Source organism: Zootoca vivipara, chromosome 16, assembly GCF_965207765.1.
Source record: "Zootoca vivipara chromosome 16, rZooViv2.hap1.1, whole genome shotgun sequence".
NCBI classification, from domain to species: domain Eukaryota; kingdom Metazoa; phylum Chordata; class Lepidosauria; order Squamata; family Lacertidae; genus Zootoca; species Zootoca vivipara.
Genome location: NC_142599.1, coordinates 24,247,030 through 24,270,514, shown reverse-complemented (window position 1 = coordinate 24,270,514; position 23,485 = coordinate 24,247,030). Strand labels below are relative to the sequence as shown.

The following is a 23,485-nucleotide window of genomic DNA, read 5'->3' as shown; positions in this document are numbered from 1 at the left end:
TTGTGTGTGCATGTGTCATGCATGCAAGAGCGAGCGAGGAACTCACTAAGCTAGCTACTCCTTGTGAGCGGATGTTATATCTGTGCTACCTGCAATGGAGGGTGGGGGGTTTACACATGATTAATGCACCCCTCCCTTTAAAAAGGCCCCTTCCCACAAACAGAAGGTTGGCTGTGACTGCTCTACTCGATAGGCTAGTGAATACAATTAGGGGGCTTGTTTTCATAAGTAACAGAAAAGCTGCGAACGCTGTGACCCCCCCCCCCCGCAAATGGAAATAATGCAGCCAATACGAAACAGGATGTCCACCTAAGATGGGTCCATTCAGGCCTGGGGGGGCCAAGTGCAGACACAAGCCTCTCTACCAAGCCCTGAGGAACCTCCCCACACCAAACCAGCCACAGACCCCTTCTTCCCCAGGCCACATCCTTCGCTAGCCCTGCTTCGCATCGTCCTCGAGGGACTGGAACGTGCCCTTCTACAGTGCTTCTTGGGCCACAGTCATGGCTTCCCCCCAAAGCATTCTGGGAGCTGTTTGTGAAGTGTGCTGAGGATTGTTAGGAGGCCCCAATTCCTCTCCCAGAGCTACAATTCCCAGAGTTCCCTGTGAACAGGGATTGGCACTTAAACCACTACATCATAAAAGCGAGAGGAATAAGGGCCTTCCCCACAGCTCTCAGTGCCCGCAACAAAATACAGCTCCCAGAATGCTTTAGGGAAGCCATGGCTACGCCTTATATGTATGATGTGAATGTGGCCTTGCTTGCCTAGATGAAGGACAGGGAAGGAGTGTGTGAATTTGCTTACTCGTGTGTAGACCCCATGTTTGCAAGCTACACAACAACTCTGGGTCTGTAGAAACCACATCAATGCTCTTAAACCTGCATTTTTTTGGCACCAATGTTTTCAAGGACAGAGGGCTGCCTGTACAGTTTGACAACTCCCTGCTGTTCACACTGATTCCAGGAGGTCCTGCTTATTCCTCAAGGTCCTCAGTTTGTGGGGTGCCTCTGAGGACCTTGAGACTGGGTCAGGTCTAGGCTTTAGCCTGACTTGTAGTCAGAAACAACCCCCCCCCCCATTTTATGGCTTTTATTGCAATTTGGGGGGGGGGTCCAGGCATTCCCTAAGGCCCAAGAGCTCAAATTGCTGATCAGCATCCTAACTAAGTAACACAGACACTTCAATGGAACAGTAACGTTCCTTCCAAAGGCAGTTTTCCGGTGTAAGATGCACAGAACACTTTTTCCAGATCTTTACCAATTTGCCTGATCTCTCTTTCCAATCTGCTCTCTCGCACTCGCTCCCTGTCCCATCGGCTCGTGCAGAGCACCAAGCGACGACACCTGGGATGTGGCCCCCCACGCAGACTGGTGAGCTCCACTCCCTGTTCTTTGTTGTTTGTGCCCCTTCACTTAAATCTTCGCAAAGTCTTGTGCCGCCTTCTGTCCCAAGGGGGCCAGTCCCCCTTGGAAAGAGGGTGCAAATATCCCCAAGTGAGTAAATCCAGCCACATGTTGTTAGATACAGGACAGGGGCCAGGAGTTAGAATCTCTAGCCAATGTAACTCGTGGGTCATGGATAAATGCCTTTCTCAAGATGACATTTACATGGAATCTTTTGTGTCATGCTAGGTGGCATAATAATAATAATAATAATAATAATAATAATAATAATAATAATAATAATAATAATAATAATATATTTATACCCCGCCCATCTGGCCGGGTTCCCCCAGCCACTCTGGGCGGCTTCCAACAAAATGTTAAAATACAGAAATCCATCAAACATTAAAAGCTTCCCTAAATAGGGCTGCCTTGAGATGCCTTCTAAAGCTCTGGTAATTGTTGTTCTCTTTGACCTCTGGTGGGAGGGCGTTCCACAGGGCGGGTGCCACTACCGAGAAGGCCCTCTGCCTGGTTCCCTGTAACTTGGCTTCTCGCAGCGAGGGAACCGCCAGAAGGCCCTCGGCACTGGACCTCAGTGTCCGGGCAGAACGATGGTGGGGGGTGGGGAGACGCTCCTTCAGGTATACTGGACCGAGGCCGTTTAGGACTTTAAAGGTCAGCAGCAACACTTTGAATTGTGCTCAGAAACGTACTGGGAGCCACTGTAGGTCTTTCAGGACCGGTGTTATGTGGTCTCGGCATACTGTAATTTGATGAGATAAATTGTAATGAACAATATATTTACCGGTAGCTTCGGTTTATTTTCTGTGCGTTTATGCATAGCCATTGTGTTGGAGTGTTTTGTGTCTGCATGTCCGTTGTACTTTATTTTAGTGTGTGTGTGTGGGGGGGGAGATACGGTTAAATGCTTGTACAAGAAACAGAAAACTGCATCCGAGAATATTATCTTTCAAACACAGCTGACTGGTCTGCCTTAATATGCTCAGGACACAGCAGACAACAGGAGGTGTGGACATCTCTGATAAAGCTTAGAGCTCAGGCCCTGCGCTATGCCATCAAGCTAATTCTGGCATTGCCCAAACAGCTGGGCAACGTGTGCGCAGAAAAGAGTTTAAGATAAGAGAAGAGGTTAAAGATTGAGAAGAGGTTAAAGATAAGCTAGCCTGCAGGTTTCCCCAACCTGGTGCCCCCAAACATGTGAGCAGCAGCAGGTCACAGCCCTCCAGCAGGATATTAGCAAAGCAAAACACAAACCAGCAGCTTCACTCTGTGAATTGATAAAGGGTGTGTGGGCACCAGAGATAAGATACTTCCCTCCCCACACAAACACATGCCCTGCTGAGATTTTATCTGCTCAGAACTGTGAAGGGGAGGGCTAGACCCTGGAGAAAGACAGGGCTTCAAGGGAAGTTCAATGTAGAGTACATGGAAGCTTTTTTAGAGAAGCTTTTAATGTTTAATAAATTATTGTATTTTAATACTTCTGTTGGAAGGTATAAATAAGATATTTATTATTATTATTATTATTATTATTATTATTATTATTATTACATTGCAGTAATCAATATCCAATATTATCCATTATCAGTTAATTTGCCCCATTATACAGTGACCCAAGAGAGATTTTTGAAATGCTTGTTGAAAAATAGAAGCAGGAATGCCTCAGTAGAAATGGTTCGATTTCGTTTGAGTGAGACTATTTTGTAGTAAAAGTGGAGCCTAACCAGATTAGAACAAGGATGTTAGATTTATAGCTATGAATTGTTTCGGAGACTCTGGGTTTAATCTGAAGTTGGGTTAGCTGATCTCCTTTCTCTCTCTCTTATATCACTGGTATTTGTTATACTACCATTATGTCTGTATAAATGTATTGACTGCATTATAGTAATCTCCCCGTTAGGTTAACAGTGCATGGGCTACTCTGTGACCAGCCTATCCCAGTCTGGTAACCTCCGTAGCTGGAAATAGGGACCCTGTGCCAATGAGGCTACTTATGACTTAACTGGCAAAGCAATATCCGGGAGCCCCCCTCCCCCCCCCAAAATGAAATGTCTGGTCCTTCAGGAGGTGTGCAGTCCCATCCAAAACAGGCGTGGGGAATCACATACCAGTGTAGCTCCATTTACAGAATGAAAGATTACACAGCAAAAGGATAGGTTTTAATCATAGCTGCCAAGTTATCCCTTTTTTAAAGGGATTTTCCCTTATGCTGAATAGGCTTCCTCGTGAGAAAAGGGAAAACTTGGCAGCTATGGTTTTAATATTATTTAATGCTACTTGTTTAAATGACCCAATGAGACTAAAAATATATTAAGTGATATATTAAGGTTGTTGCAAACCTCTAACACTCTCACCTGCACTGTTAAGTATGAGCTACACTGCAGGGGTGCATAACAGAAGCCACTCTCTCCTAGGATTTCTCCATTTGTTTCTATGGGGAGCTCTCACTTCCATCCCTGGGGATGCAGTTAGAAATAACTTAGTAGCATGAACCAAGAAATGGCCTATCCAGACAATGAGATGATTCATTCTGCCCTTTCTAGTATCTATGTGTCTCGTTCTTTCCCTTCCCTTTCCACATGCTCTCCATTCCATTCCCCCTCCCACCCAGTTGCCATTTCCCCCTCTCAGTCCAATTAGTCAACATTCCTTGCCATTGACTTCTCATTGGTTCCACCCCTTGCTTGTTGCTCACTCTGAGCCCCTCTGCTTCTCACTGTGAACCCAGCAAGATGGTGGTCTCCATGGAGATTGGTTAGCTCTGTCCCCACCCCCTGTCCCTTGTTGCATCCCCACCCCCTGTCCCTCCCAAATTGTAATTCTTCACCTCTGTGACTTATACCACATGGGGTTCTCTACTACCAGGAAGAAGAGGGTGTCCATTGGCCAAGCAAGACAAGAGCCTTCTCCTAACCTAGCTCAAAAGCATTAACTCTTACCTGCCGCCACCAAATTGCCCCCCCTTCCATCTCCAGTTGCCCCTGAGACTCTATGCTACATTAAATACTGTTGCACACACTCCAGTCTTCAAGCAGGGGTTCCTGTGGTTACCCAGGGTTTGGTTTCCTTGGAATGAAGGTCAGTGAAAACCATGTTGTCTTTGGGACATATGATTTTATTTACACATATATGCAACTTCAGCATACATAGGATGTAAGGACTCACAGCATCAACCCCCCCCCCAACAGATCTTGCTTTCCCATTAGGATTCCAGCAAAGCCCCAAGGCAGAACTTTGGGTCCTGCACAGAACAGACATGCCTGTGTCTCCAGCTTCCAGCACCAGCCAACCATTCTCTCTCACTCTTGCATACACAGCCTCCCTTGGCCTGCTGTTCTCCATCCTTAGGATGACATGGCATCCGGCCAGGTGAGGTGGGAGAAGGCCCACCCAATCATCTCTATGGCACCCTCTTTGAACTTGTAAATGGCAACACTTAATTCACCAGACTAATTTCACACGCTAGCAAGGTTATGCTCAAAATTCTACAAAACAGGCTTAAGCAGAACGTGGACTGAGAACTCCCAGTGCAAGCTGGATTTCGAAGGGGCAGAGGAACCAGAGACCAAATTGCAAACATGAGCTGGATTATGGAAAAAGCTAGAGAGTTCCAGAAAAACATCTACTTCTGCTTCATTGACTACGCAAAAGCATTTGACTGTGTCACCCACAGCAAACTATGGCAAGTTCTTAAAGAAATGGGAGTGCCTGATCACCTCATCTGTCTCCTGAGAAATCTCTATGTGGGACAAGAAGCTACAGGTAGAACTGGATATGGAATAACTGATTGGTTCAAAATTGGGAAAGGAGTACGACAAGGCTGTATATTGTCTCCCTGCTTATTTAACTTATATGCAGAATTCATCATGTGAAAGGCTGGACTGGATGAATCCCAAGCCAGAATTAAGATTGCTGGAAGAAATATCAACAACCTTAGATATGCTGATGACACAACCTTGATGGCAGAAAGTGAGGAGGAATTAAAGAACCTTTTAATGAGGGTGAAAGAGGAGAGCGCAGAATATGGTCTGAAGCTCAACATCAAAAAAACTAAGATCATGGCCACTGGCCCCATCACCTCCTGGCAAATAGAAGGGGAAGAAATGGAGGCAGTGAGAGATTTTACTTTCTTGGGTTCCATGATCACTGCAGATGGTGACAGCAGTCACAGAATTAAAAGACGCCTGCTTCTTGGGAGAAAAGCAATGACAAACCTAGACAGCATCTTAAAAAGCAGAGACATCACCTTACCGACAAAGGTCCGTATAGTTAAAGCTATGGTTTTCCCAGTGGTGATGTATGGAAGTGAGAGCTGGACCATATAGAAGGCTGATTGCCAAAGAATTGATGCTTTTGAATTATGGTGCTGGAGGAGACTCTTGAGAGTCCCATGGACTGCAAGAAGATCAAACCTATCCATTCTTAAGGAAATCACCCCTGAGTGCTCATTGGAAGGACAGATCCTGAAGCTGAGGCTCCAATACTTTGGCCACCTCATGAGAAGACAAGACTCCCTGGAAAAGACCCTGATGTTGGGAAAGATTGAGGGCACAAGGAGAAGGGGACGGCAGAGGATGAGATGGTTGGACAGTGTTCTTGAAGCCACCAACATGAGTTTGACCAAGCTGCGGGAGGCAGTGGAAGACAGGAGTGCCTGGCGTGCTCTGGTCCATGGAGTCACGAAGAGTCGGACATGACTAAACAACAACAATTCACCAGGCAAAGCCATTCCCTTAACAAAGGAAGTAGCCAGACCAGTTCACCAGGTTTTATCTTATAGATTTTAACCTGAAAATCATGGGATCACAGGTTTGGAAGAGACTTGCGGATCTCGTTCAGACTGACTCTCCCCAACCTATAACAATAGGATAGCACATTTAACATCATGTGCAACTTTGCCCTAACAGAATCTGCTGCATGGCTCAAACCATTTGCAGTACATTCTTTGCGCCTATTCCTTACCCTGCATGCCTAGACAAAGATGATCCATGGACAGACATAAGTTCTTCCTTCTTCCTCTATGTGCTTGCAAGGTTAGCAGCCGATGTCAGTGGGCATTCCATACCACCAGAAAGCCTGCTACAAATGCGAGAAGTGTGCTCAGCATAAGTATGACTTGCTTGAGTGATGCATATCTTCAGCCCACCCCACAAGTATTCACAAGGCCAGGCTGATGCAGGACAGGTTGGCAATGAGCCCCTTTTATTGTGGCTGCATTCTATATTTTGGTGGCTCAGCCTAGAGTGGCTGGGAAACCCGGCCAGGTGGGCAGGGTATAAATAAATAATTATATATATATATTTATTTATTTATACATACCCTGCCCACCTGGCTGGGTTTCCCAGCCACTCTAGGCAGCTTCCAACAGAACACCAAAATACAATAATCTAAAAGCTTCCCTATTTGGGGAAGTGCTGCAGTTCAGTGGTAGAACATCTGCTTCACTTGCAGACCTCTGCCTGAAACTCTGCAGAGCTGTGGTGTAGACAATCCTGAGCCAAACAGACCAGCATGAGGCAGATTTCTCTGTTCTCTGTTTCTTTGGTTCAGCAAAAGCAGCACAAAAAGAAACTGGAACATCTGTGGGATAGAAAGCTACGGGATTTCAGCAGGAAGTTACAGGCTATGGTACTGACTGGAAATGAAGCAGAGTGACCAACCCAAAAGCTTTGCAGGCACAAACAGTGTTGAAAGCAGCATCGCATGTGACCACACCCTGAAAGCATCATGAACACAGATGGTCATGGATGTGCAATAAAAGGGACATTGCAGAGGAACCATGGGTTTTGTTTTTTTAATCAGTATTCCACCTGCCCACTGTTGGGGAAGTTTTGAAAGATCCTTGAACATTTTGTCGTTCAGATATATCAGGTGAAGCAAGTTTGGGGGGTGGGGGATGATGTTTCTCTGGATAGGTTTATTTCTGTCTTGTTGCTTCACAACTTCCTGTCATGTACACCGAGGTGGAACCGCTTGGCAAGGTGTGAGATTTACATTCAGAATGAAACCAGAAGGCTGCAAAAGCCTTTTTTCCTGACCTGCAAGGAACAACTGAATCAAGGGGGGGGGGACCACAGATGTCCATGTAGCACAGTGGGTAGTTGAAAGGAATAGAAGTCACTCCTTGTAAGTTTTAGGAGTCACCTGAAAGGCAGATTTTTCAGGGATGGAGATGAAGAAAAAAAGAGGAATGTTAGGGTGGTGGTGGTGGGGAATAAGTTTGGAAATGTCAATAACCAATAGGTAAAGGTAAAGGGACCCCTGACCGTTAGGTCCAGTCGCGGACGACTCTGGGGTTGCGGCGCTCATCTCACGTTATTGGCCAAGGGAGCTGGCGTACAGCTTCCAGGCCATGTAGCCAGCATGACTAAACCGATTCTGGGAAACCAGAGCAGCGCATGGAAACGCCGTTTACCTTCCCGCTGCAGCGGTACCTATTTATCTACTTGCACTTTGAGGTGCTTTTGAACTGCTAGGTTGGCAGGAGCAGGGATCGAGCAACGGGAGCTCACCCCATCATGGGGATTCGAACTGCCGACCTTCTGATCGGCAAGCCCTAGGCTCTGTGGTTTAGCCCACAGCGCCACCCCCGTCCCCACTAACCAATACAGGGAGTTAAACACAGCTGATTTTGAAATTTGTACTTCCAATTTTTTGATGCAGTTTTCCAAGCAAATAATGTTCACAAAAATGTGCATATAAACAAAATGTAACATGCTGTTGTAGGCCACCCCAACCTCCAAGCAGTGAGAGATTTAAAGGGTTCCAGGGTGAAGGATGGTACATAAATTTTATTTATTTATTTATTTATTTATGCCTTTATTTTTAATACCCAGGGTTTGGTTTGGAATGAGGGACCATGGAAACTGTGGTATCTTTAGGATATATGGATCTATTTACACATCTATACAACCTGAGCATAGGCAATAGGGGCTCGCGGCATTAACCCTACAACAGATCTTGCTTCCTCATTAGGGTTTCAGGGGAGTCCCAAAGCCCAACACAAAGCAAGACACGTCTCTAGATTCCAGCATTAGCCAACTCACACACACAACTGTCCTAGACGCAGCCCCCTCACCTCACCCTATTGTTCTCCAACCTACCGGTAGGATGATCTGGCATTCATCCAGGTCCAGTGGGGAAAAGCCCACCCACCTGTCCCCATGGCAACGGAGTTCACTTTTTAAAGATGCAAAGGAAATGGTCTGACAGGTTTCAGCAAGGTTACTTCTATAGATTCTTGCCTCCCTGGATCACAGGTTTATAAGGGACCCAGGGTATTATTCCATAACAATACAAAAATGTGTATGCTGGGCCAAATTGTGTACAAAAATACATATAGCAGGACTGATGTGCCCTAAAATGCACAACATTTAATATTAATAATAATAATAATAATTTATTTATTTATTTATTTATACCCTGCCCATCTGGCTGAGTTTCCCCAGCCACTCTGGGCGGCTTCCAACAGAACAATAAAATGCAACAATCTATTAAACATTAAAAGCTTCCCTAAACAAATGCTTATGCACTGCACTTTTTAAAATTATTGCTATGGGGCAAAACAAAAGTTTGGAAAAAGAAGAAATTGAGAGAAACCATAATCAACAGTACCTGGGCAGGGTTCACCTGCCTAGCTTTTGTGTGTCATGAAACATTTAAAAGTAAAGGCGATTTCTCCCTTCACAATGGATGTTTTTTTTCTTGTTCCACAGCTGTGTTATTTTATGTATTAAATGTCATTATGTGTACTCTATAGTAGAATAATTCTTTTAAAAAATTATTTAAGACTTCCAATAAATAAATAAAAAGTTGGCACCGTTGCAAAACGGCACCTTATACCCAAGGGTGGGCCCTTTGTAGACTGGGGGTGTTGGGCTATCCTATAATCCAAAGCTGCTGTCAAAGGTTTGTGATATCACAGAAGATTTTTTTAAAGAAGTTTTCCTTCTTTGTATGGCTGGTTTTTTTTATTACTTATTTACTTATTTAATTGGATTTCTATACTGCCTTTCTGCCATAAGATACCTGACATGGTTGGCAGTTTTAAAATGCTAAGACGAATGTACTACCATGCTAACTTGGAGCTGATGGTTCAGATTGTGGCCTGGGCTGGCGGCTGGCTTCCTCCAATTCTCACTTCCCTCAGGGCACACAGAGCTCCAGGGAAGATGGGGGTAGGAACTGGCCCATCATCTCTCACAGACCTTTGCTGGTGGTATCCACTCACACTCACACACAGCCTCCATTAAAAAAGAGGTTGCCATGCAGAAATACACCTGTTTGAGGAGCACATATTCAAAACACCTTTGGACCTCTGGAACATGTCGTGGGCTTTTGGGGGAACTAGGCTGGTGAAATTGGCTGGTGCCCACCATTCCTGCACCAACCCTGTGGGGTTGACCGCCAACAATGTGTCCTCTGCTTAATTTCTTCTGCCACACTCCTTTGTCAGCCTAAATCAGAGGTAGTGGGGGGTGTTCTTTTATTTTATTTTTAAAGCATACACTAAAGATCACTAAAGATCAGTTGCTGACATAAGAATAATAAGTTTATTCAGAAAAAAAAGTCTTGCAACTTAAGTAGGCTTAGCAAAGCCCTTATGACTTAGCTTCAGCAATGTTTTTGCAATTCTATCATTACTACTGGAATTACTAAATTATGTTGTTGTTGTTTGTTTCTTTCTTTGTTTGTTTAAGAAGACGGACCTAGGGGCAGCAAAGCTCTGTACATATTGGCTATCCTTGCAGTGGTAGTTGTAATCATCTGTGCTGGCCTTTTTGTGTGGTGGAAGAAGAAAAGAGGTACGGACTTTCATGCAACTATCTGCACCATTTTAGAATTCCCTGTTGAAAAAGTGAACGGATCTAAACTAAGAGAATCATAGAATAGTAGAGTTGGTCATCTAGTCCAACCCTCTATTCCCCTCACAGAGATACAGTTCCCTGGGAAGAAGGTTGATTGTTAAACCACTTGGAGACAAAGCCCTGAGAGAGGAGAGAGGCCATTCTTGATCACGGCCCAGAGCAGTTGACATCCATCAGCCATCCATTGGGCTAGTCTCCTATATATATATATACCGTATATATAAACAAAAAATAAACAAAAATGGAGGCCTCGAACCTTCAGACCTCCCTCCCTCCATGGGTTCCATTTCTAAATTTTATTCCTGCATCTTATACTCTATCTATTAAATATCCATAGAATCCAAAATTCTTGTTACTTTACAAGTATCATTGTAATTCCTGCCAATGATTTACAATTCCTGCCAACTGTTTACAATGGTCTCTCAAATATGTTAAAACGTTATTCCAGCCTTTCACAAATATTTGGTCTTTCTGGTTTCTGATCTTTCCTGTCAATCTTGCCATTTCGGCATATTCCATAATCAGCTTGGTCTGCCACTCAGTACTTTTTCTTATGTCCATCTCTGGGCTGAGAGCATCCTTGCTGCTGTTGTTGCATACATAAACCATCTTTTCTTTTGGTAGTTCCACACCTATTATTCCTAACAGCTTCTGGTTTTTTAACAAAGGTTATCTGAAACATTTCCCCCCCCCCAATTCATTAGATATCATTTCCCAGAAAGCTTTTACCACCCCACATGACCACAACATGATAAAAAAGTACCTTCCTTCCTTTTACATTTTGCATTTCCAGCACACATTTGAACTGATTCTATACATCTCTATCCCTCTGCTGATGCCATTGAGCCATACGCAGTCTGACTAGGGGAATCAGCGAAGTCCCTGCGATTGGCACGATCAGCGCTTGGATTTGTGGGTGGCACGGCCCCTGGGGGGACAGGGAAGGTCTTCCTATCCTTTCCTGCCTAAGTCTGAAAGTGCTGTCCATGCTAGGGTTGCCAGGTCTTTTTACCTGACCTTGCTCCTCTCCCTGTTGCATCTCCTTGCTTTGCAGATAGCGAACAGCTTTACTGGCTGGTACCTGTGTCCAGCATATGATAGCAGACCAAGAAGGATTTTCTTTCCCCCTGGTCAATTGACAACACTTACCAACAAAGGGATAGTTGTACAAAGCTCAATGCTACTTGGGACGCAGGTGGCGCTGTGGGTTAAACCACAGAGTCTAGGGCTTGCTGATCAGAAGGTTGGCGGTTCGAATCCCTGCGACGGGGTGAGCTCCCGTTGCTTGGTCCCAGCTCCTGCCAACCTAGCAGTTTGAAAGCACATCAAAGTGCAAGTAGATGAATAGAAACCGCTACAGCGGGAAGGTAAACGGCGTTTCCATGTGCTGCTCTGGTTCGCCAGAAGCGGCTTTGTCATGCTGGCCACATGACCTGGAAGCTGTACGCCGGCTCCCTCAGCCAATAATGCGAGATGAGCGCGCAACCCCAGAGTCGGTCACGACTGGACCTAATGGTCAGGGGTCCCTTTACCTTTACAATGCTACTTAGCACCAGTGGCTATTCCATGGGCTCCTACGTGAAAAACAGCCCTGCAGCAAATTGCTGAAGGGAGGGGAACCTTCTCCCTCCCCCAGGAGATCAGCGTTAAGACATATGTGCCTGCATTTGTTCCACTCACTTCCCCTTTTTCACTTTGTTTTTTTTTCTTTCCAAAGGTTCCCACAGGAAACACCTGAATCCTGCACCTCAGTCAGGTAAAACAGGCGCCCCTTCCTGCTTTGACAGTGCCCGTCCCACCCCTGTAGGAAAAGTGGGCAATTCCTCTCCTCATGATCCTAGAATTTGTAGTCATCCCATGTGAAATAGATTTGCAGAAGATTCAGGACAAGCAAAGGATAGTACTTTGACGCAAAAGGCCTAATTAATTCATGTCCTTCACTGGGCTAGTGGCTACTAGGAGGGGATTAAGCAAATTCCTGGAGGCAGCCTGTCTCTGAATCCCAGTTGCCGAGGGTCGGAAGTAGGCAGCGGGCAGTCGCACCCATGGCTTGCTCACAGGCTTCCCATAACGTGCAACTGGTTGGCCACTGTGAGAACAGGATGTGGGACTAGATGGGCCTTTGGCCTGATCCAGCAGCCAGCTTCTTCTTAGGTTCCTTGGATTGCCTGGAATAATTGTGGAGGAGATTGAAGTTCAGGTGGGGCAGCTTTTCTTCACCCTGCGGGAGAAGCTGCGCCAGGCTTTTACAACTGGTCTCCGCACACTTCAGCCAGTCCGTTTAAACTTGCTCTCGTTTCTATCAAGTGGGACCGTTTCGAAGCACGCTTTTTGGCTTTGAGCAGCGAGCAATTAATAGGTGTGATGATCGGCGAAGTAGATGTTCAATCCCAGGTTGAAATATGTCTCCTAATTACTTGGCAGGTGGTGCTACAGATCCCTGAGTGAGGCGAGGGGCCCTCTGCACACACACGCACCCTTCCGGCCTCTCCCCAGAGCCGGCTACGAGTTTCTGCACACTGTTTGAAACAGGATGCCCTCACCACCCCGCTGCCACCTTCCCTGTCTGACTCGGTGCTCCCTTGCTCCCTCACATCACGCACCCCCATCCTCCTTTTGCCATCCCACTGGCAGGAGCTGAGAGCGACTCGCTTGGGCTCCTGTTGAACCTGCCAGTCACAGTGTTGAACTAGGACTAGGGAAACCCAGGTTCAAATTACCCTTCTGCTCACATTGCGCCGTTCGGTATCTTCCTGCTAACCTACCTCACAGGGTTGTTGTGAGGAGAAGATGGAAATATTTTTTATTGTTAATAGCAACAGCCATGGTAAAATGCAACAGCTGGTGCTCTGCTCCTTCCTTCCCTCCCTCCCTGCCCCAGTACCTATGCTTCCACTGGGTTTCTGAGGAAATCAGCCACTTCCTCCTCGAAGTGGAGTGTGACACTCCTGCACCTTGTCTCTGCTGTGGGTCCTGGCTGGTGTGTGACTACACCAGACACCCCCAAATTTCGGCCCTCCAGATGTTTTGGACTACAATTCCCATCTTCCCCGACCACTGGTCCTGTCAGCTAGGGATCATGGGAGTTGTAGGCCAAAACACCTGGAGGGCCGCAGTTTGGGGGTGCCTGAACTACACTGTCCTCTGACCACCAACCCTGCTTATTCAAAGACAGGGAGCCCTCCTTATTAAGGCTGCAGCATTTCACCAATTTCAGTTAGATTGACCAGTTTTAAAAGTCTATGGGTCAGCTTCAAAAGTGCCCTAAATTAATTGGATATCTGATCATTTTGAACCAACGCTGTACAACAGCATCTTAGGCATCCCCTCTTGCCTTCCCTCTCTCCCTGCACACATGGGAAGGCCTCTGCTAAGGTGGCGACACTTTTGAGGAGTGTGTGTGTGTGTGAAAGGTAAAGGGAACCCTGACCATTAGGTCCAGTTGTGACCGACTCTGGGGTTGCGCGCTCATCTCGCTTTATTGGCCGAGGGAGCCGGCGTACAGCTTCTGGGTCATGTGGCCAGCATGACTAATCCGCTTATGGCGCAATGTAACACTGAAACCAGAGCAGCGCACGGAAATGCCGTTTACCTTCCCGCTGTACCGGTACCTGTTTATCTACTTGCACTTTGACATGCTTTCGAACTGCTAGGTTGGCCGGAGCAGGGACCGAGCAATGGGAGCTCACCATGTCGTGGGGATTCGAACCGCTGACCTTCTGATTGGCAAACCCTAGGCTCAGTGGTTTAGACCACAGTGCCACCCGTGTGTTTGTGTGCATCCTCTTATGGCAAGGGCTTTCCCCACTTTCAGTAGTGTTCTGTTTATTTGCAGATTTAATGAAACATCATTTGATTAATCAGCTAACTACTATTCTGGAAATGATTGCTCTTTTGTTTTTCTTGAAAATAAGCAACTAACATGATTAATCAACTAAAGAGTCCTTTAATCAGATGACAGCTCTGTTCCCTAATTTGCCCAGTTAGGCCCCATCCGAGAGGGTCTCATACTCTCCTTGGGCCAGGATCACTACTCAGTACACACACAAACACAAGCATCCTGGCCTCTTACACATTAGCTGAAGGCTCTTTGCCTCTCATTAGAACTGACAAGGGAAAACTGGAAACTGACAGAATTTCACACTTGGCAACTGACTCCCTCTTGTCTTTTGCCATCAGCTGACTAGCTCAGCTGACTAGAGCATGGTGCTGACAACGCCAAGGTTGCGGGTTCAGTCCCCATTCTCCAATTTTCTTCTTAGTTGATTTTGGTCATTCCTGGGATGGCTCAGTTGGTAGAGCATGAGACTCTTAATCTTAGGGTTGTGAGTTTGAACCCCACATTGAGCAAAGGATTCCTGCAACGCAGGAGGTTGAACCGTTAGGGGAGGCTCAAACGGCCCCTTCCAACTCTACAATTCTATGATTCTACGATGGTTTATCAGTTCATATGTTGAGAACGTACAATGGGGAGAATCCATACTTGCATTCCTCTCACACAGTGACTCCTGAGTATGTGTGCTTCAGGGCTGCGGGGTGTGAAGGAGAGGAAAGAAAGAGAAAAAAATTACCTGCTTAATTTCCAGAGAAATGTTTGGGTTTTTTTTTTTTTACCTAGAAAGGTGATATGACACGAGTGCTTATGTGTTTTTAAATAGTTTTACATCTTCTTGGTGTGTTTTTTTAAAAAAAGATTTAAATAGGTTTTTATTTTATTGTCAATTGTATTGTTTTGCTACTTTGTGGTTTGCCACCCTGTGCAGTAGAAATCTTAATAATAATAATGATGATGATGAGTGAAGAAGCGCTTTGCTTAGAAAGGAGTAATACTAAAAGTAAAGTACAAGTAAAAGAAGCATTTTTAAACCAAACTTCGCGCAAGCAAGGTGGGTGATATCCAACTAAGTTCTACTTAGAGTAGGCCCATAAAAATTAATGGGCATGAGTAACTTAGGCCCCTTAATTTTAATAGGTTTTCACTGAGTATGGGATGCAACCCACATGACTTGCTATTTGTGATGCTACAGGTGTTGTCCAGTAGGTGCCTGCGAGAGTTCATCTATTGCCTTAAAATGAGACCTGGAACAATTTTGCCCTCCTCTTAGTAAAAGACATGTAGGGATGAAAATACAATGTCTGCCTTCCAGGAACAGAATCCAAGTATGGGTGAATGTGGCCAATGGAGGCAGATGCTCTCAAGGGAAGGGGTGGGGGAGAAGAAAGTGTTGTGAATACAGAGCAAAGGCAGAAATTAAAACAAATGGCAGTACAAAACGCTTGATTAACAAAAGTGAACATTAATTTGGAATGTACCGAAACTTAAGACACTCAGATCTATAGTAAAAGTGAACAATCTTTGCAGTGATGTAAATAATACGGTTTTATGAAGAACGTGAACCTTATAGTGGGGAAAACCAGAGAAAGTCCATTGCTGCCGGGCTTTTTGACTGAAAGTTGTGGATTTTGTACAGCCTAAACCCCTAAAACTACTATTCTGGAAATGATTGCTCTTTTCTCTTGTTTTTCTTGACAATAAGCAACAGATTGCTGCAGACATGTTTGTAGGTTCTAGAACAAAATACCTTTTCTCTCTCTACCACAAATTTAAAGTTGGTTTTTAAATGTCTCTGGATTCCTTCAAAGGACCCTGGGACCTGTAGTTTGATTGGCTGAGGCCTTTTTATGAATGGTGCCTGGCCTTTCAATGGAACTACCGTTCCCAGGATTCCTTGGTTTATGTCCATAAGAATGATGGAGGATTTTAAACTGGTTTACACCTGCAACGTAAACAATCTCCTATGGAGGATTTCGCATTTCTGTTCCTTCCCTGTTTTGTGATTGTGTGTGTGTGAAATAAAAATATATATGATTAAACTGCAAAGCTTATTGATTGGCTCTTTCTGCTTACATTTAACATTTTTGCAATTATTATTTTTTTGTAAAAACTAATCTGCTTCTTGATGTTTCTCCTGTGCTCCTCTTTCCTGGCATTTAACAGCATTTTAAAAACTTAAGTCCTAAGATACATTTTCTAATGGATTATCAACACATTGATCAATAGACAATGCCCCAGCTGACAACTCCAAATTCGCTGAGGAGAGTCCTACAGAGAAAAGAAAAGAAAATGACTTTCTTTTGGGGCAGATCTATCCTCTTTCATTTGCAAGACCAAACAACAAAGGTGGACAGAAAGAGAGGCCTATCTGCCTAGGGGCTAGACAATTACTGCAGTAATTAGAATTTGTGAAGGGCTATAAGAAAAATCATAATTAAAGCATATCTGAATGGGGTGGAGGCCCGTTCAGTTAACATACGTGATTTCTCTTTGCAGAACCCAAAGAGTGCCACACTGTTTATTCTCAAATTGAAAACTTTCCCCAGGTAAGTTCCATTGAGCCAACTGATCCACAGAGGGATTTCCCACTCAAGTGGTATGTACATGTTAGAGGGTTAAAATGTAAGCAAGGCTGTTTTTCCTGTCTGCATTTCCATTTGATTTTGCAAATCCTGTTACAAAGCATCACGGTTTGATGTGTTTCCACTTGGCCCACTGTCTGCCCATGTTTCCTCCCCTTTCACCTCAACAACTCCCCTAGCGATCGTCTTCCTGTGGCTGCAGCCAAGAGCGCCTTGGGATTTACTCCCAAGTAAGAGAGGACAAGTCTACGTGAACACATCACAGAGCTGACGCTTAAACTCTTTCTTAGCCCCTCTTCTGACTGGTGCAAGTGCGCGCGCGCGCACACACACACACACACACACACACACACACTGCCTGGTTTTAAAAGAGGATTGCACAAATTTGTGGAAGAGGAAGCTATTGATGTCTACTAGCCACAATGGCTATGCTCTCCCTCCACCATCAGAGGTGAGCCACTGGCCAGGTGCTCCTCTGGTCCAGCATCCTGTTCTCACGGTGGCCAAACAGATGGCTGTGGGAAACCCACAAGCAGGATTTGAGCACAAGAGCAATCTCCCTCCTGCGGTTTGCTAGCAGCTGGTATCCAAAAGCATTGCTGCCTCTGAACATGGAGGTGAAGCATAGCCATTGTGGGAGGGTTGCTCATGAGTTAAACTGTACCTGCTTGGAGATCCCAGCTTTGCTTCTTCTCAAAGTGAGTGAAAGGAGACAGATTAACACACACACACCCCCACACACATCCTCGTTTGCAGAGACTTATGGGCAGAGATTAGCATGTCTTCCCCCTCCCCATTGTTTCAATCCTACCTACCAGTGAGTAAAAGGTAAAGGTACCCCCTGACCATTAGGTCCAGTCGCGGATGACTGGGGTTGCGGCGCTCATCTCGCTTAACTGGCCGAGGGAGCCGGCGTACAGCTTCCGGGTCACGTGGCTAGCGTGACTAAGCTGCTTCTGGCGAAACCAGAACAGCGCACGGAAATGTCGTTTACCTTCCCGCCGGAGCGGTACCTATTTATCTACTTGCACTTTGGCATGATTTTGAACTACTAGGTGGGCAGGAGCAGGGACCGAGGAACGGGAGCTCACCCCATCGCGGGGATTCGAACTGCCGACCTTCTGATCGGCAAGCCCTAGGCTCTGTGGTTTAACCCACTGCGCCACCATGGGGCTTTCCTCTGAGCAGACACAGGTAGGATTGCAGTAAGCAGGCAGTGGGTCGTGTGGGGTGCTCCTCCCTGATACAACCACCCCTGACACCGCAAAATGTAGGACCACCATCCCCAGGAAACAGTTCCAACCTAATACTCCTGGGATTCACCACTCAAACAGTTTTGAAATGAGAGCGAAACTGGCTTTAGAGAAACTGCTTCAAAGCTCAGCATTTCAGAATGAAACCAGTGGATTGTGGGTAACATCATGTGTACCTGCTTCAAAAGAATGGGTGAGAACCACTGAAGAGCACATTGTTTTGAACTGGATCAGGTGGTTCACTGAGTTCAGTCTTGTAGACACCAGTCTTTCCCAAATGGTGCCTTTCAAATGTCCTAGTTGGAACAGTTGAGAGTCGTGGTCCAAAACATCTGGAAGGCATCAGGTCAGTGAAGGCTGATCAGTGCCTGGCAGCATCTCTCCAGGGTATCCGTGCCGGTCCTGCCCACAACTGTTGATCCTGTAAACTTTTAGGCACCACCATCCCCCTAACCCCCTCCTACAGTGAACATGATGAGTAGTAAATGATAACTACAATGGAATTCAAAATGGGGGCAAGGTTTCAAAAGCAAATAAGCCCTGAGCACAACACAGTAGAAGTCCACCGTGCTTAAAATACCAGCGACATGTTGACACCTTTTTTGCTGGGTTAGTCTCTTGAGGACTGAAGACCTGTGAGGAAGTGCTTCAATGCTTCCGAAAAATCTCAGGCATGGACTTTGGTGCATTTCTCAAGAGGACCATGAATTAATGAGAAAAACGCTCATTCTCTTACACACATTTGCTTACTTCAATACCATATTCTTGAAAAAGTCACCCTCACCAACAGGTAACAATGGAAACTGGGTGGAGCCAGTCTCTCAAGGCATTTTTTTAAACTTTCCTAAGGGGTGGGGGTGGGGGGAGTGTTAGTTTCTATTTCACAAGTGTTTTATCAAAGTGAAAAATTAAAACCACCCACTTAAAAACTCAGAAAAGTTCAAAGTGTATCTGATTTTACTTTGATCCTCCCACAAATGAGGATTTTAATCATCAAATCCACTTTGCAAAAAAAGGCCACATGACTTGAGAGTTTCCATTCACATCATATTTTAGTCACCAAAATTCAATAAACATCTGCATGGCCATATATGTGTGTGTGTGTGTGTGTGTGTGTGTGTGTGTGTGTGTGTGTGTGTGACTTTGTCTTGGCTTCATTTCTGGCCAGATATCTGGGTTTATATCCCAGAATTCCTTGCATGCATGCTCCAGGATTACAGATTACAGGCAATGACTACTTTTGGGGGCAGCTCTATCAACTTCTTTGGTGGACCTCGGGGGGGGGGGGGAGTCTGACTTTTTAAAATACAACAGTTTTACCCCCGTGGTGGTAAAGCCATTGTAACAATGCCCTGCTTATCTCTCTCATCACCTTCTTTATTATTATTATTAAATTAAATGTATTCCAACCCACAATGTCACAGGAACTGGTAAACATTGTGGCTTTCTCTTCCACTCTCAGAATTCCCCATCGGAACCCCAACAGCAGAGAGGACCAAAGGCAAAAAAGGCTGGGCCTCAAACCATCTACACCACAGTCCACCTCCCCAAACAGGTAGGAAGCTGCTACCATCCATCTACATGAGAAAAACGGAGCTTCAGACCTGAAAATATTGGCACAGAAAACAGAAAATAGGAAAATTCATTTTTAAAAAAAGAAACTAGTTATAGTTGAAGTACAAGTACAACGTACCCCAAAAGGAACTGACTCCAGTTCATGGTTGTCCCGTTACAAAATGAATGAGTTTGGTTGGTGTGCAGTTCACAGTTCAATTCACGGTTTGTTCAAATGTTCCTTGGCAATTTCTTTTCAGCGTTCAGAATGTTATGAGCATCTGCGGTGAAGTGTAAAATACTCTTAAGACTGAGAAACCATCAAAACGCCTACACAGTGGAATGTGAAGCGTTACTTTGATTTCCCCCAGCCATAACATTCTTTGAGCTTAAAGGTCAAAAGAATATAGAGTAATTTTTTTTATTAAAAAAATGTAAGAAAATGAATGGTTTCTAGTTCATCTTCAAGTACAAAGTTCTACCTCAAAATGGACTTAATTCATGTTCTAGCTGGCAGGAACTGCTTTTAGTTCAAAGCTTTTTGAATTAATTGGCTGGCCACCATAGCTGCCAAGTTATCCCTTTTTTTAAGGGATTTTCCCTTATGCTGAATAGGCTTCCTCGCGAGAAAAGGAAAAACTTGGCAGCTATGTAGGCCACCCTTGTAGTCCTGTGTTCTGTTCTGGCAAGCTAGAACGTGCGTGAAGGAGGGTGACCAAGATGATCAAGGGTCTGGAAACCAAGCCATATGAGGAACGGTTGAGGGAGTTGGGTATGTTTAGCCTGGAAAAGAGCAGAGGACATGTGATAGTCATCCTCATCCTCAAATATCCGAAGGCCTGTCACAAGGCAGATGGAGCAAGCTTGTTTTCTGCTGCTCCAGAGGGGAGGATCTGAACCGATGGATTCAAATCACAAGAAAGGGAATTTTGACTAACCCTAAGGAATAACTTTCTGACATTAAGAGCCGTTTGACAGTGGAACTTTGTAAGGTGGTGGACCTTCATTAGAGGTTTTTAAGAAGAGGTTGGATGGCCATCTGTCATGGATTCTTTAGCTGAGATTCCTGCTTGGCAGGTGGTTGGACAAGATCCGCAGGGTTCCTTCCAACTCCACAAATCTATGATTCTATTATTCATTCCGAGCACTGCAGAAAACTGAGGGATTGTGTCCTGATTGCAGGATTGGACTTGGCCTCATCTCTGCTATGATTTCAGATGAGATGATTCAGAGTGCAGAGATAGGGACTCAGGAAGCTGCCTTATATCAAGCCAGGCCATTGGTCTATTTCAGGCATGTCCAACAGGTAGATCGTGATCTACCGGTAGATCACTGTATGTATGAAGTAGATCTCTGGTAGATCATTGGCTCCCCCCAAAGAAGCTGAACAACTGTGGCTCCCCTAAAAAAAGCTCAACATTTCACCTCCTCCCAGAACAAACTGAACAACCTTGACCCGAACCCCCCAAAAATGGGCCTTCCTCCTTCCTAAAAAAAACTCAAGAACTTTGACCTCAACCCCAAAAAAGGGGGTAGATCACTGCCAGTTTTTAACTCTGTGAGTAGATTGCAGTCTCTTGGGAGTTGGCCACCCCTGGTCTATTTAACTCAGTACTGTCTACAATTAGTGGCAATGATTCTCCAGGGTCTGAGGCACAGGATATTCCCAATGCTACCAGTGATGTCAAAAATTGTACACGGGACCTTCTGAGTGCACAGCATCAGCAAGCATTCTACAAATGAGCCAAGGGGAACTTTTCAGGGGCAAGACAATTTCTTCCTGTCCTACATGAAAAACCCGCTGCAAAAATTGTCTTGCCCCTGCAAAGTTCCCCTGAAAGCTGCATACTTTCTGCAAATGGCATAGAATTTCTTGGCATTAGAAATGTGGTCTAATAACAAGGCAAACCATTTTATTAGTAATTTGCAATGGGACTTTTTAGTTTAGAGAAAGAGCAAGTAAGAGGTGACATGATAGAAATTCGCAAAATTATTCATGGCATGGAGAAAGCGGCTAGGGAAAGCTTCCCCCCCCCCTCTCATAATGCTAGAACTCGCAGACATCCACTGAAGGTTGGAAGATTCAGGACAGACAAAGGGAAGTACTTTTAAATGCAGCGCAGAAACTGTGGAACTCCCTCCCGCAGGAGCCAGAGATGCCGCCAACTTGGGTGGATTAAAAATAGGATTAGACAAATTCATGGAGGACTAGGTTATCAAGAGCTACTTGCCATGATGGCTCTGCTCTGCCTTCAAAGTCTGAGGCAATAACACTTCTGATTATCAGTTGCTGGAAAACACAGGAGGGGAGAGAGCTTTCATGCGTAGGTCCTGCTTGCTGGTTTCCTGCAGGCATTTGGTTGGCCATTGTGAGAATAAGTTGCTTGACTAGCTTGGTTTAACAGCTTATTAAAAACAACTAGCAAAACTACCGTATATTCCAGTGTATAAGACGACTTTTTAACCCCGGGAAATCGTCTCAAAATTCGGGGGTCGTCTTATAAGGCGGGTACTGCTCGCTCAGCAAGTCTCCCACGCACTGCGCTAAACCAGGGACTCGCTGAGCATGCAGGGACTCATCGAGCAGCGCGGGGACTCGCCAAGCAGCGCCAGAAATCGCTTCTGAGCATGTCCGCATGTCCGCACATGCTCAGAAGTGATTTCTGGCGCTGTGGACATTTTGGCTATGGGCAGCGCGGCACGAGAAATCGCTGCACACATTTTCGAGTTAAAATATAGAGTATATCCCAAATTCTATATTTTAACTCGAAAATTTGGGGGTCGTCTTAGACACCCATTCGCCTTGTATGCTGGAATATACGGTACATAAGAATCTTCTCCTAAACTCTTCCCAAACTCTTATTTTACCATATTGAGATCAAGAATCAGCGTGTGTGTTTAAAGTGAGGGGGAAGCTGAATCCCTTCTTCTTCCTTGTCATTCTATAAGGCAGGGATAGCCAATGTCATGTTCTCCAGATGCTGTGGACTACAACTCCCATAATCCCTGACCATTGACCATGCTGGCTGGGGCTGATGGGAGTTGTGGCCCACTATGTCTGGAAGATACTGTGTTGGTTAGCCCCTCTCTAAGATAATACTAAGTACTTTGAAGCTGTCCATCTCTTTGCACAGCCACCCTAAGGCAGAGTTCTTCAGCCTTAAGGCCCCATATGTTATTGGACTACAACTCCCATCATCCCCGACCTGCTTATGGTCAGGGACGATGGAAGTTGTGGTCCAACAACACCTGTAATCTCAAGGTTAAAGACGACTGCCCTAGGAAACCTGATCCCTCTTTGGCAGGATACAGATTTGAGATTCATGGCAATCCATAGTTGGGTTCTTCCAGGGATGTTCCAGCTCCACAACAAGGACTTTTTTACATGCCCCCACCCCACCCCCGGTAAATTGCTTCTTCTCTTTCCCAGAATCCTTTGCAAACAGACGATGAGAAGATGCGGAGAACCAGAGAAAAGAGCGAGAAAACAATTTACTCAGAGATCACCAAGCCTCAAGAGGCACGTGGATTTTTAAACATATATTTCTTAGCAAGTGGTGATGGGGAAGCTGGATCCATTGCAAAGCCACATGTTACTCAAGGCTGGTGGCATAGAAAGTTGCAAGATCTGTGGTTGCGTTAAAGGTGGGGGTGGGAAGATGTGAGTGTAATCTCCAGGTGTGAAGAAGAAGAAAAGTCACACCACAACACAGCACAAAATGTGGTCTTAGCTGCTAAATTTATTTTCCTAACAGCCTCTGCTTTTGTTTTCTTTTTTAATGGAAATGAGCTCCTTGGCTTCCCACGGCTTGCAAAGGGGGAAGTCTGAAGAATGCCTCTCCATAGTTGGGAAATGATCCCTAACAAGATTCCCCATAGTCTATGCGAGTGCATTTCACAGCCACTTTGCCCCTCCTTGTGACTAGCAAGCTGCAATAAGTTCTGCAAAGTGGTAAAAGGAACTTTCACAATGCAAGAGAAGCCA

General features: G+C 45.3%; 1 protein-coding gene across 14 annotated transcripts in view; it reads left to right on the top strand.

Moving 5' to 3' along the window:
* The window catches only part of LOC118075668 (SLAM family member 9), a 53,731-nt gene that overhangs the window by 24,738 nt on the left and 5,508 nt on the right, over nucleotides 1-23,485 (top strand). For 3 of the 14 annotated variants that reach the window (XM_088660062.1, XM_088660072.1, XM_088660073.1), the window contains 6 exons: nucleotides 1,329-1,373; nucleotides 10,109-10,213; nucleotides 11,994-12,032; nucleotides 16,608-16,657; nucleotides 19,409-19,501; nucleotides 22,931-23,020. In XM_088660062.1, coding sequence (XP_088516188.1) covers nucleotides 1,329-1,373; nucleotides 10,109-10,213; nucleotides 11,994-12,032; nucleotides 16,608-16,657; nucleotides 19,409-19,501; nucleotides 22,931-23,020 — 422 coding nt within the window. Of the gene's footprint in view, nucleotides 1-1,328; nucleotides 1,374-10,108; nucleotides 10,214-11,993; nucleotides 12,033-12,700; nucleotides 16,151-16,607; nucleotides 16,658-19,408; nucleotides 19,502-22,930; nucleotides 23,021-23,485 lie in introns of those variants that run through there. The other 11 variants (XM_088660063.1, XM_088660074.1, XM_088660067.1 and 8 more) reach the window with 8 other exon arrangements.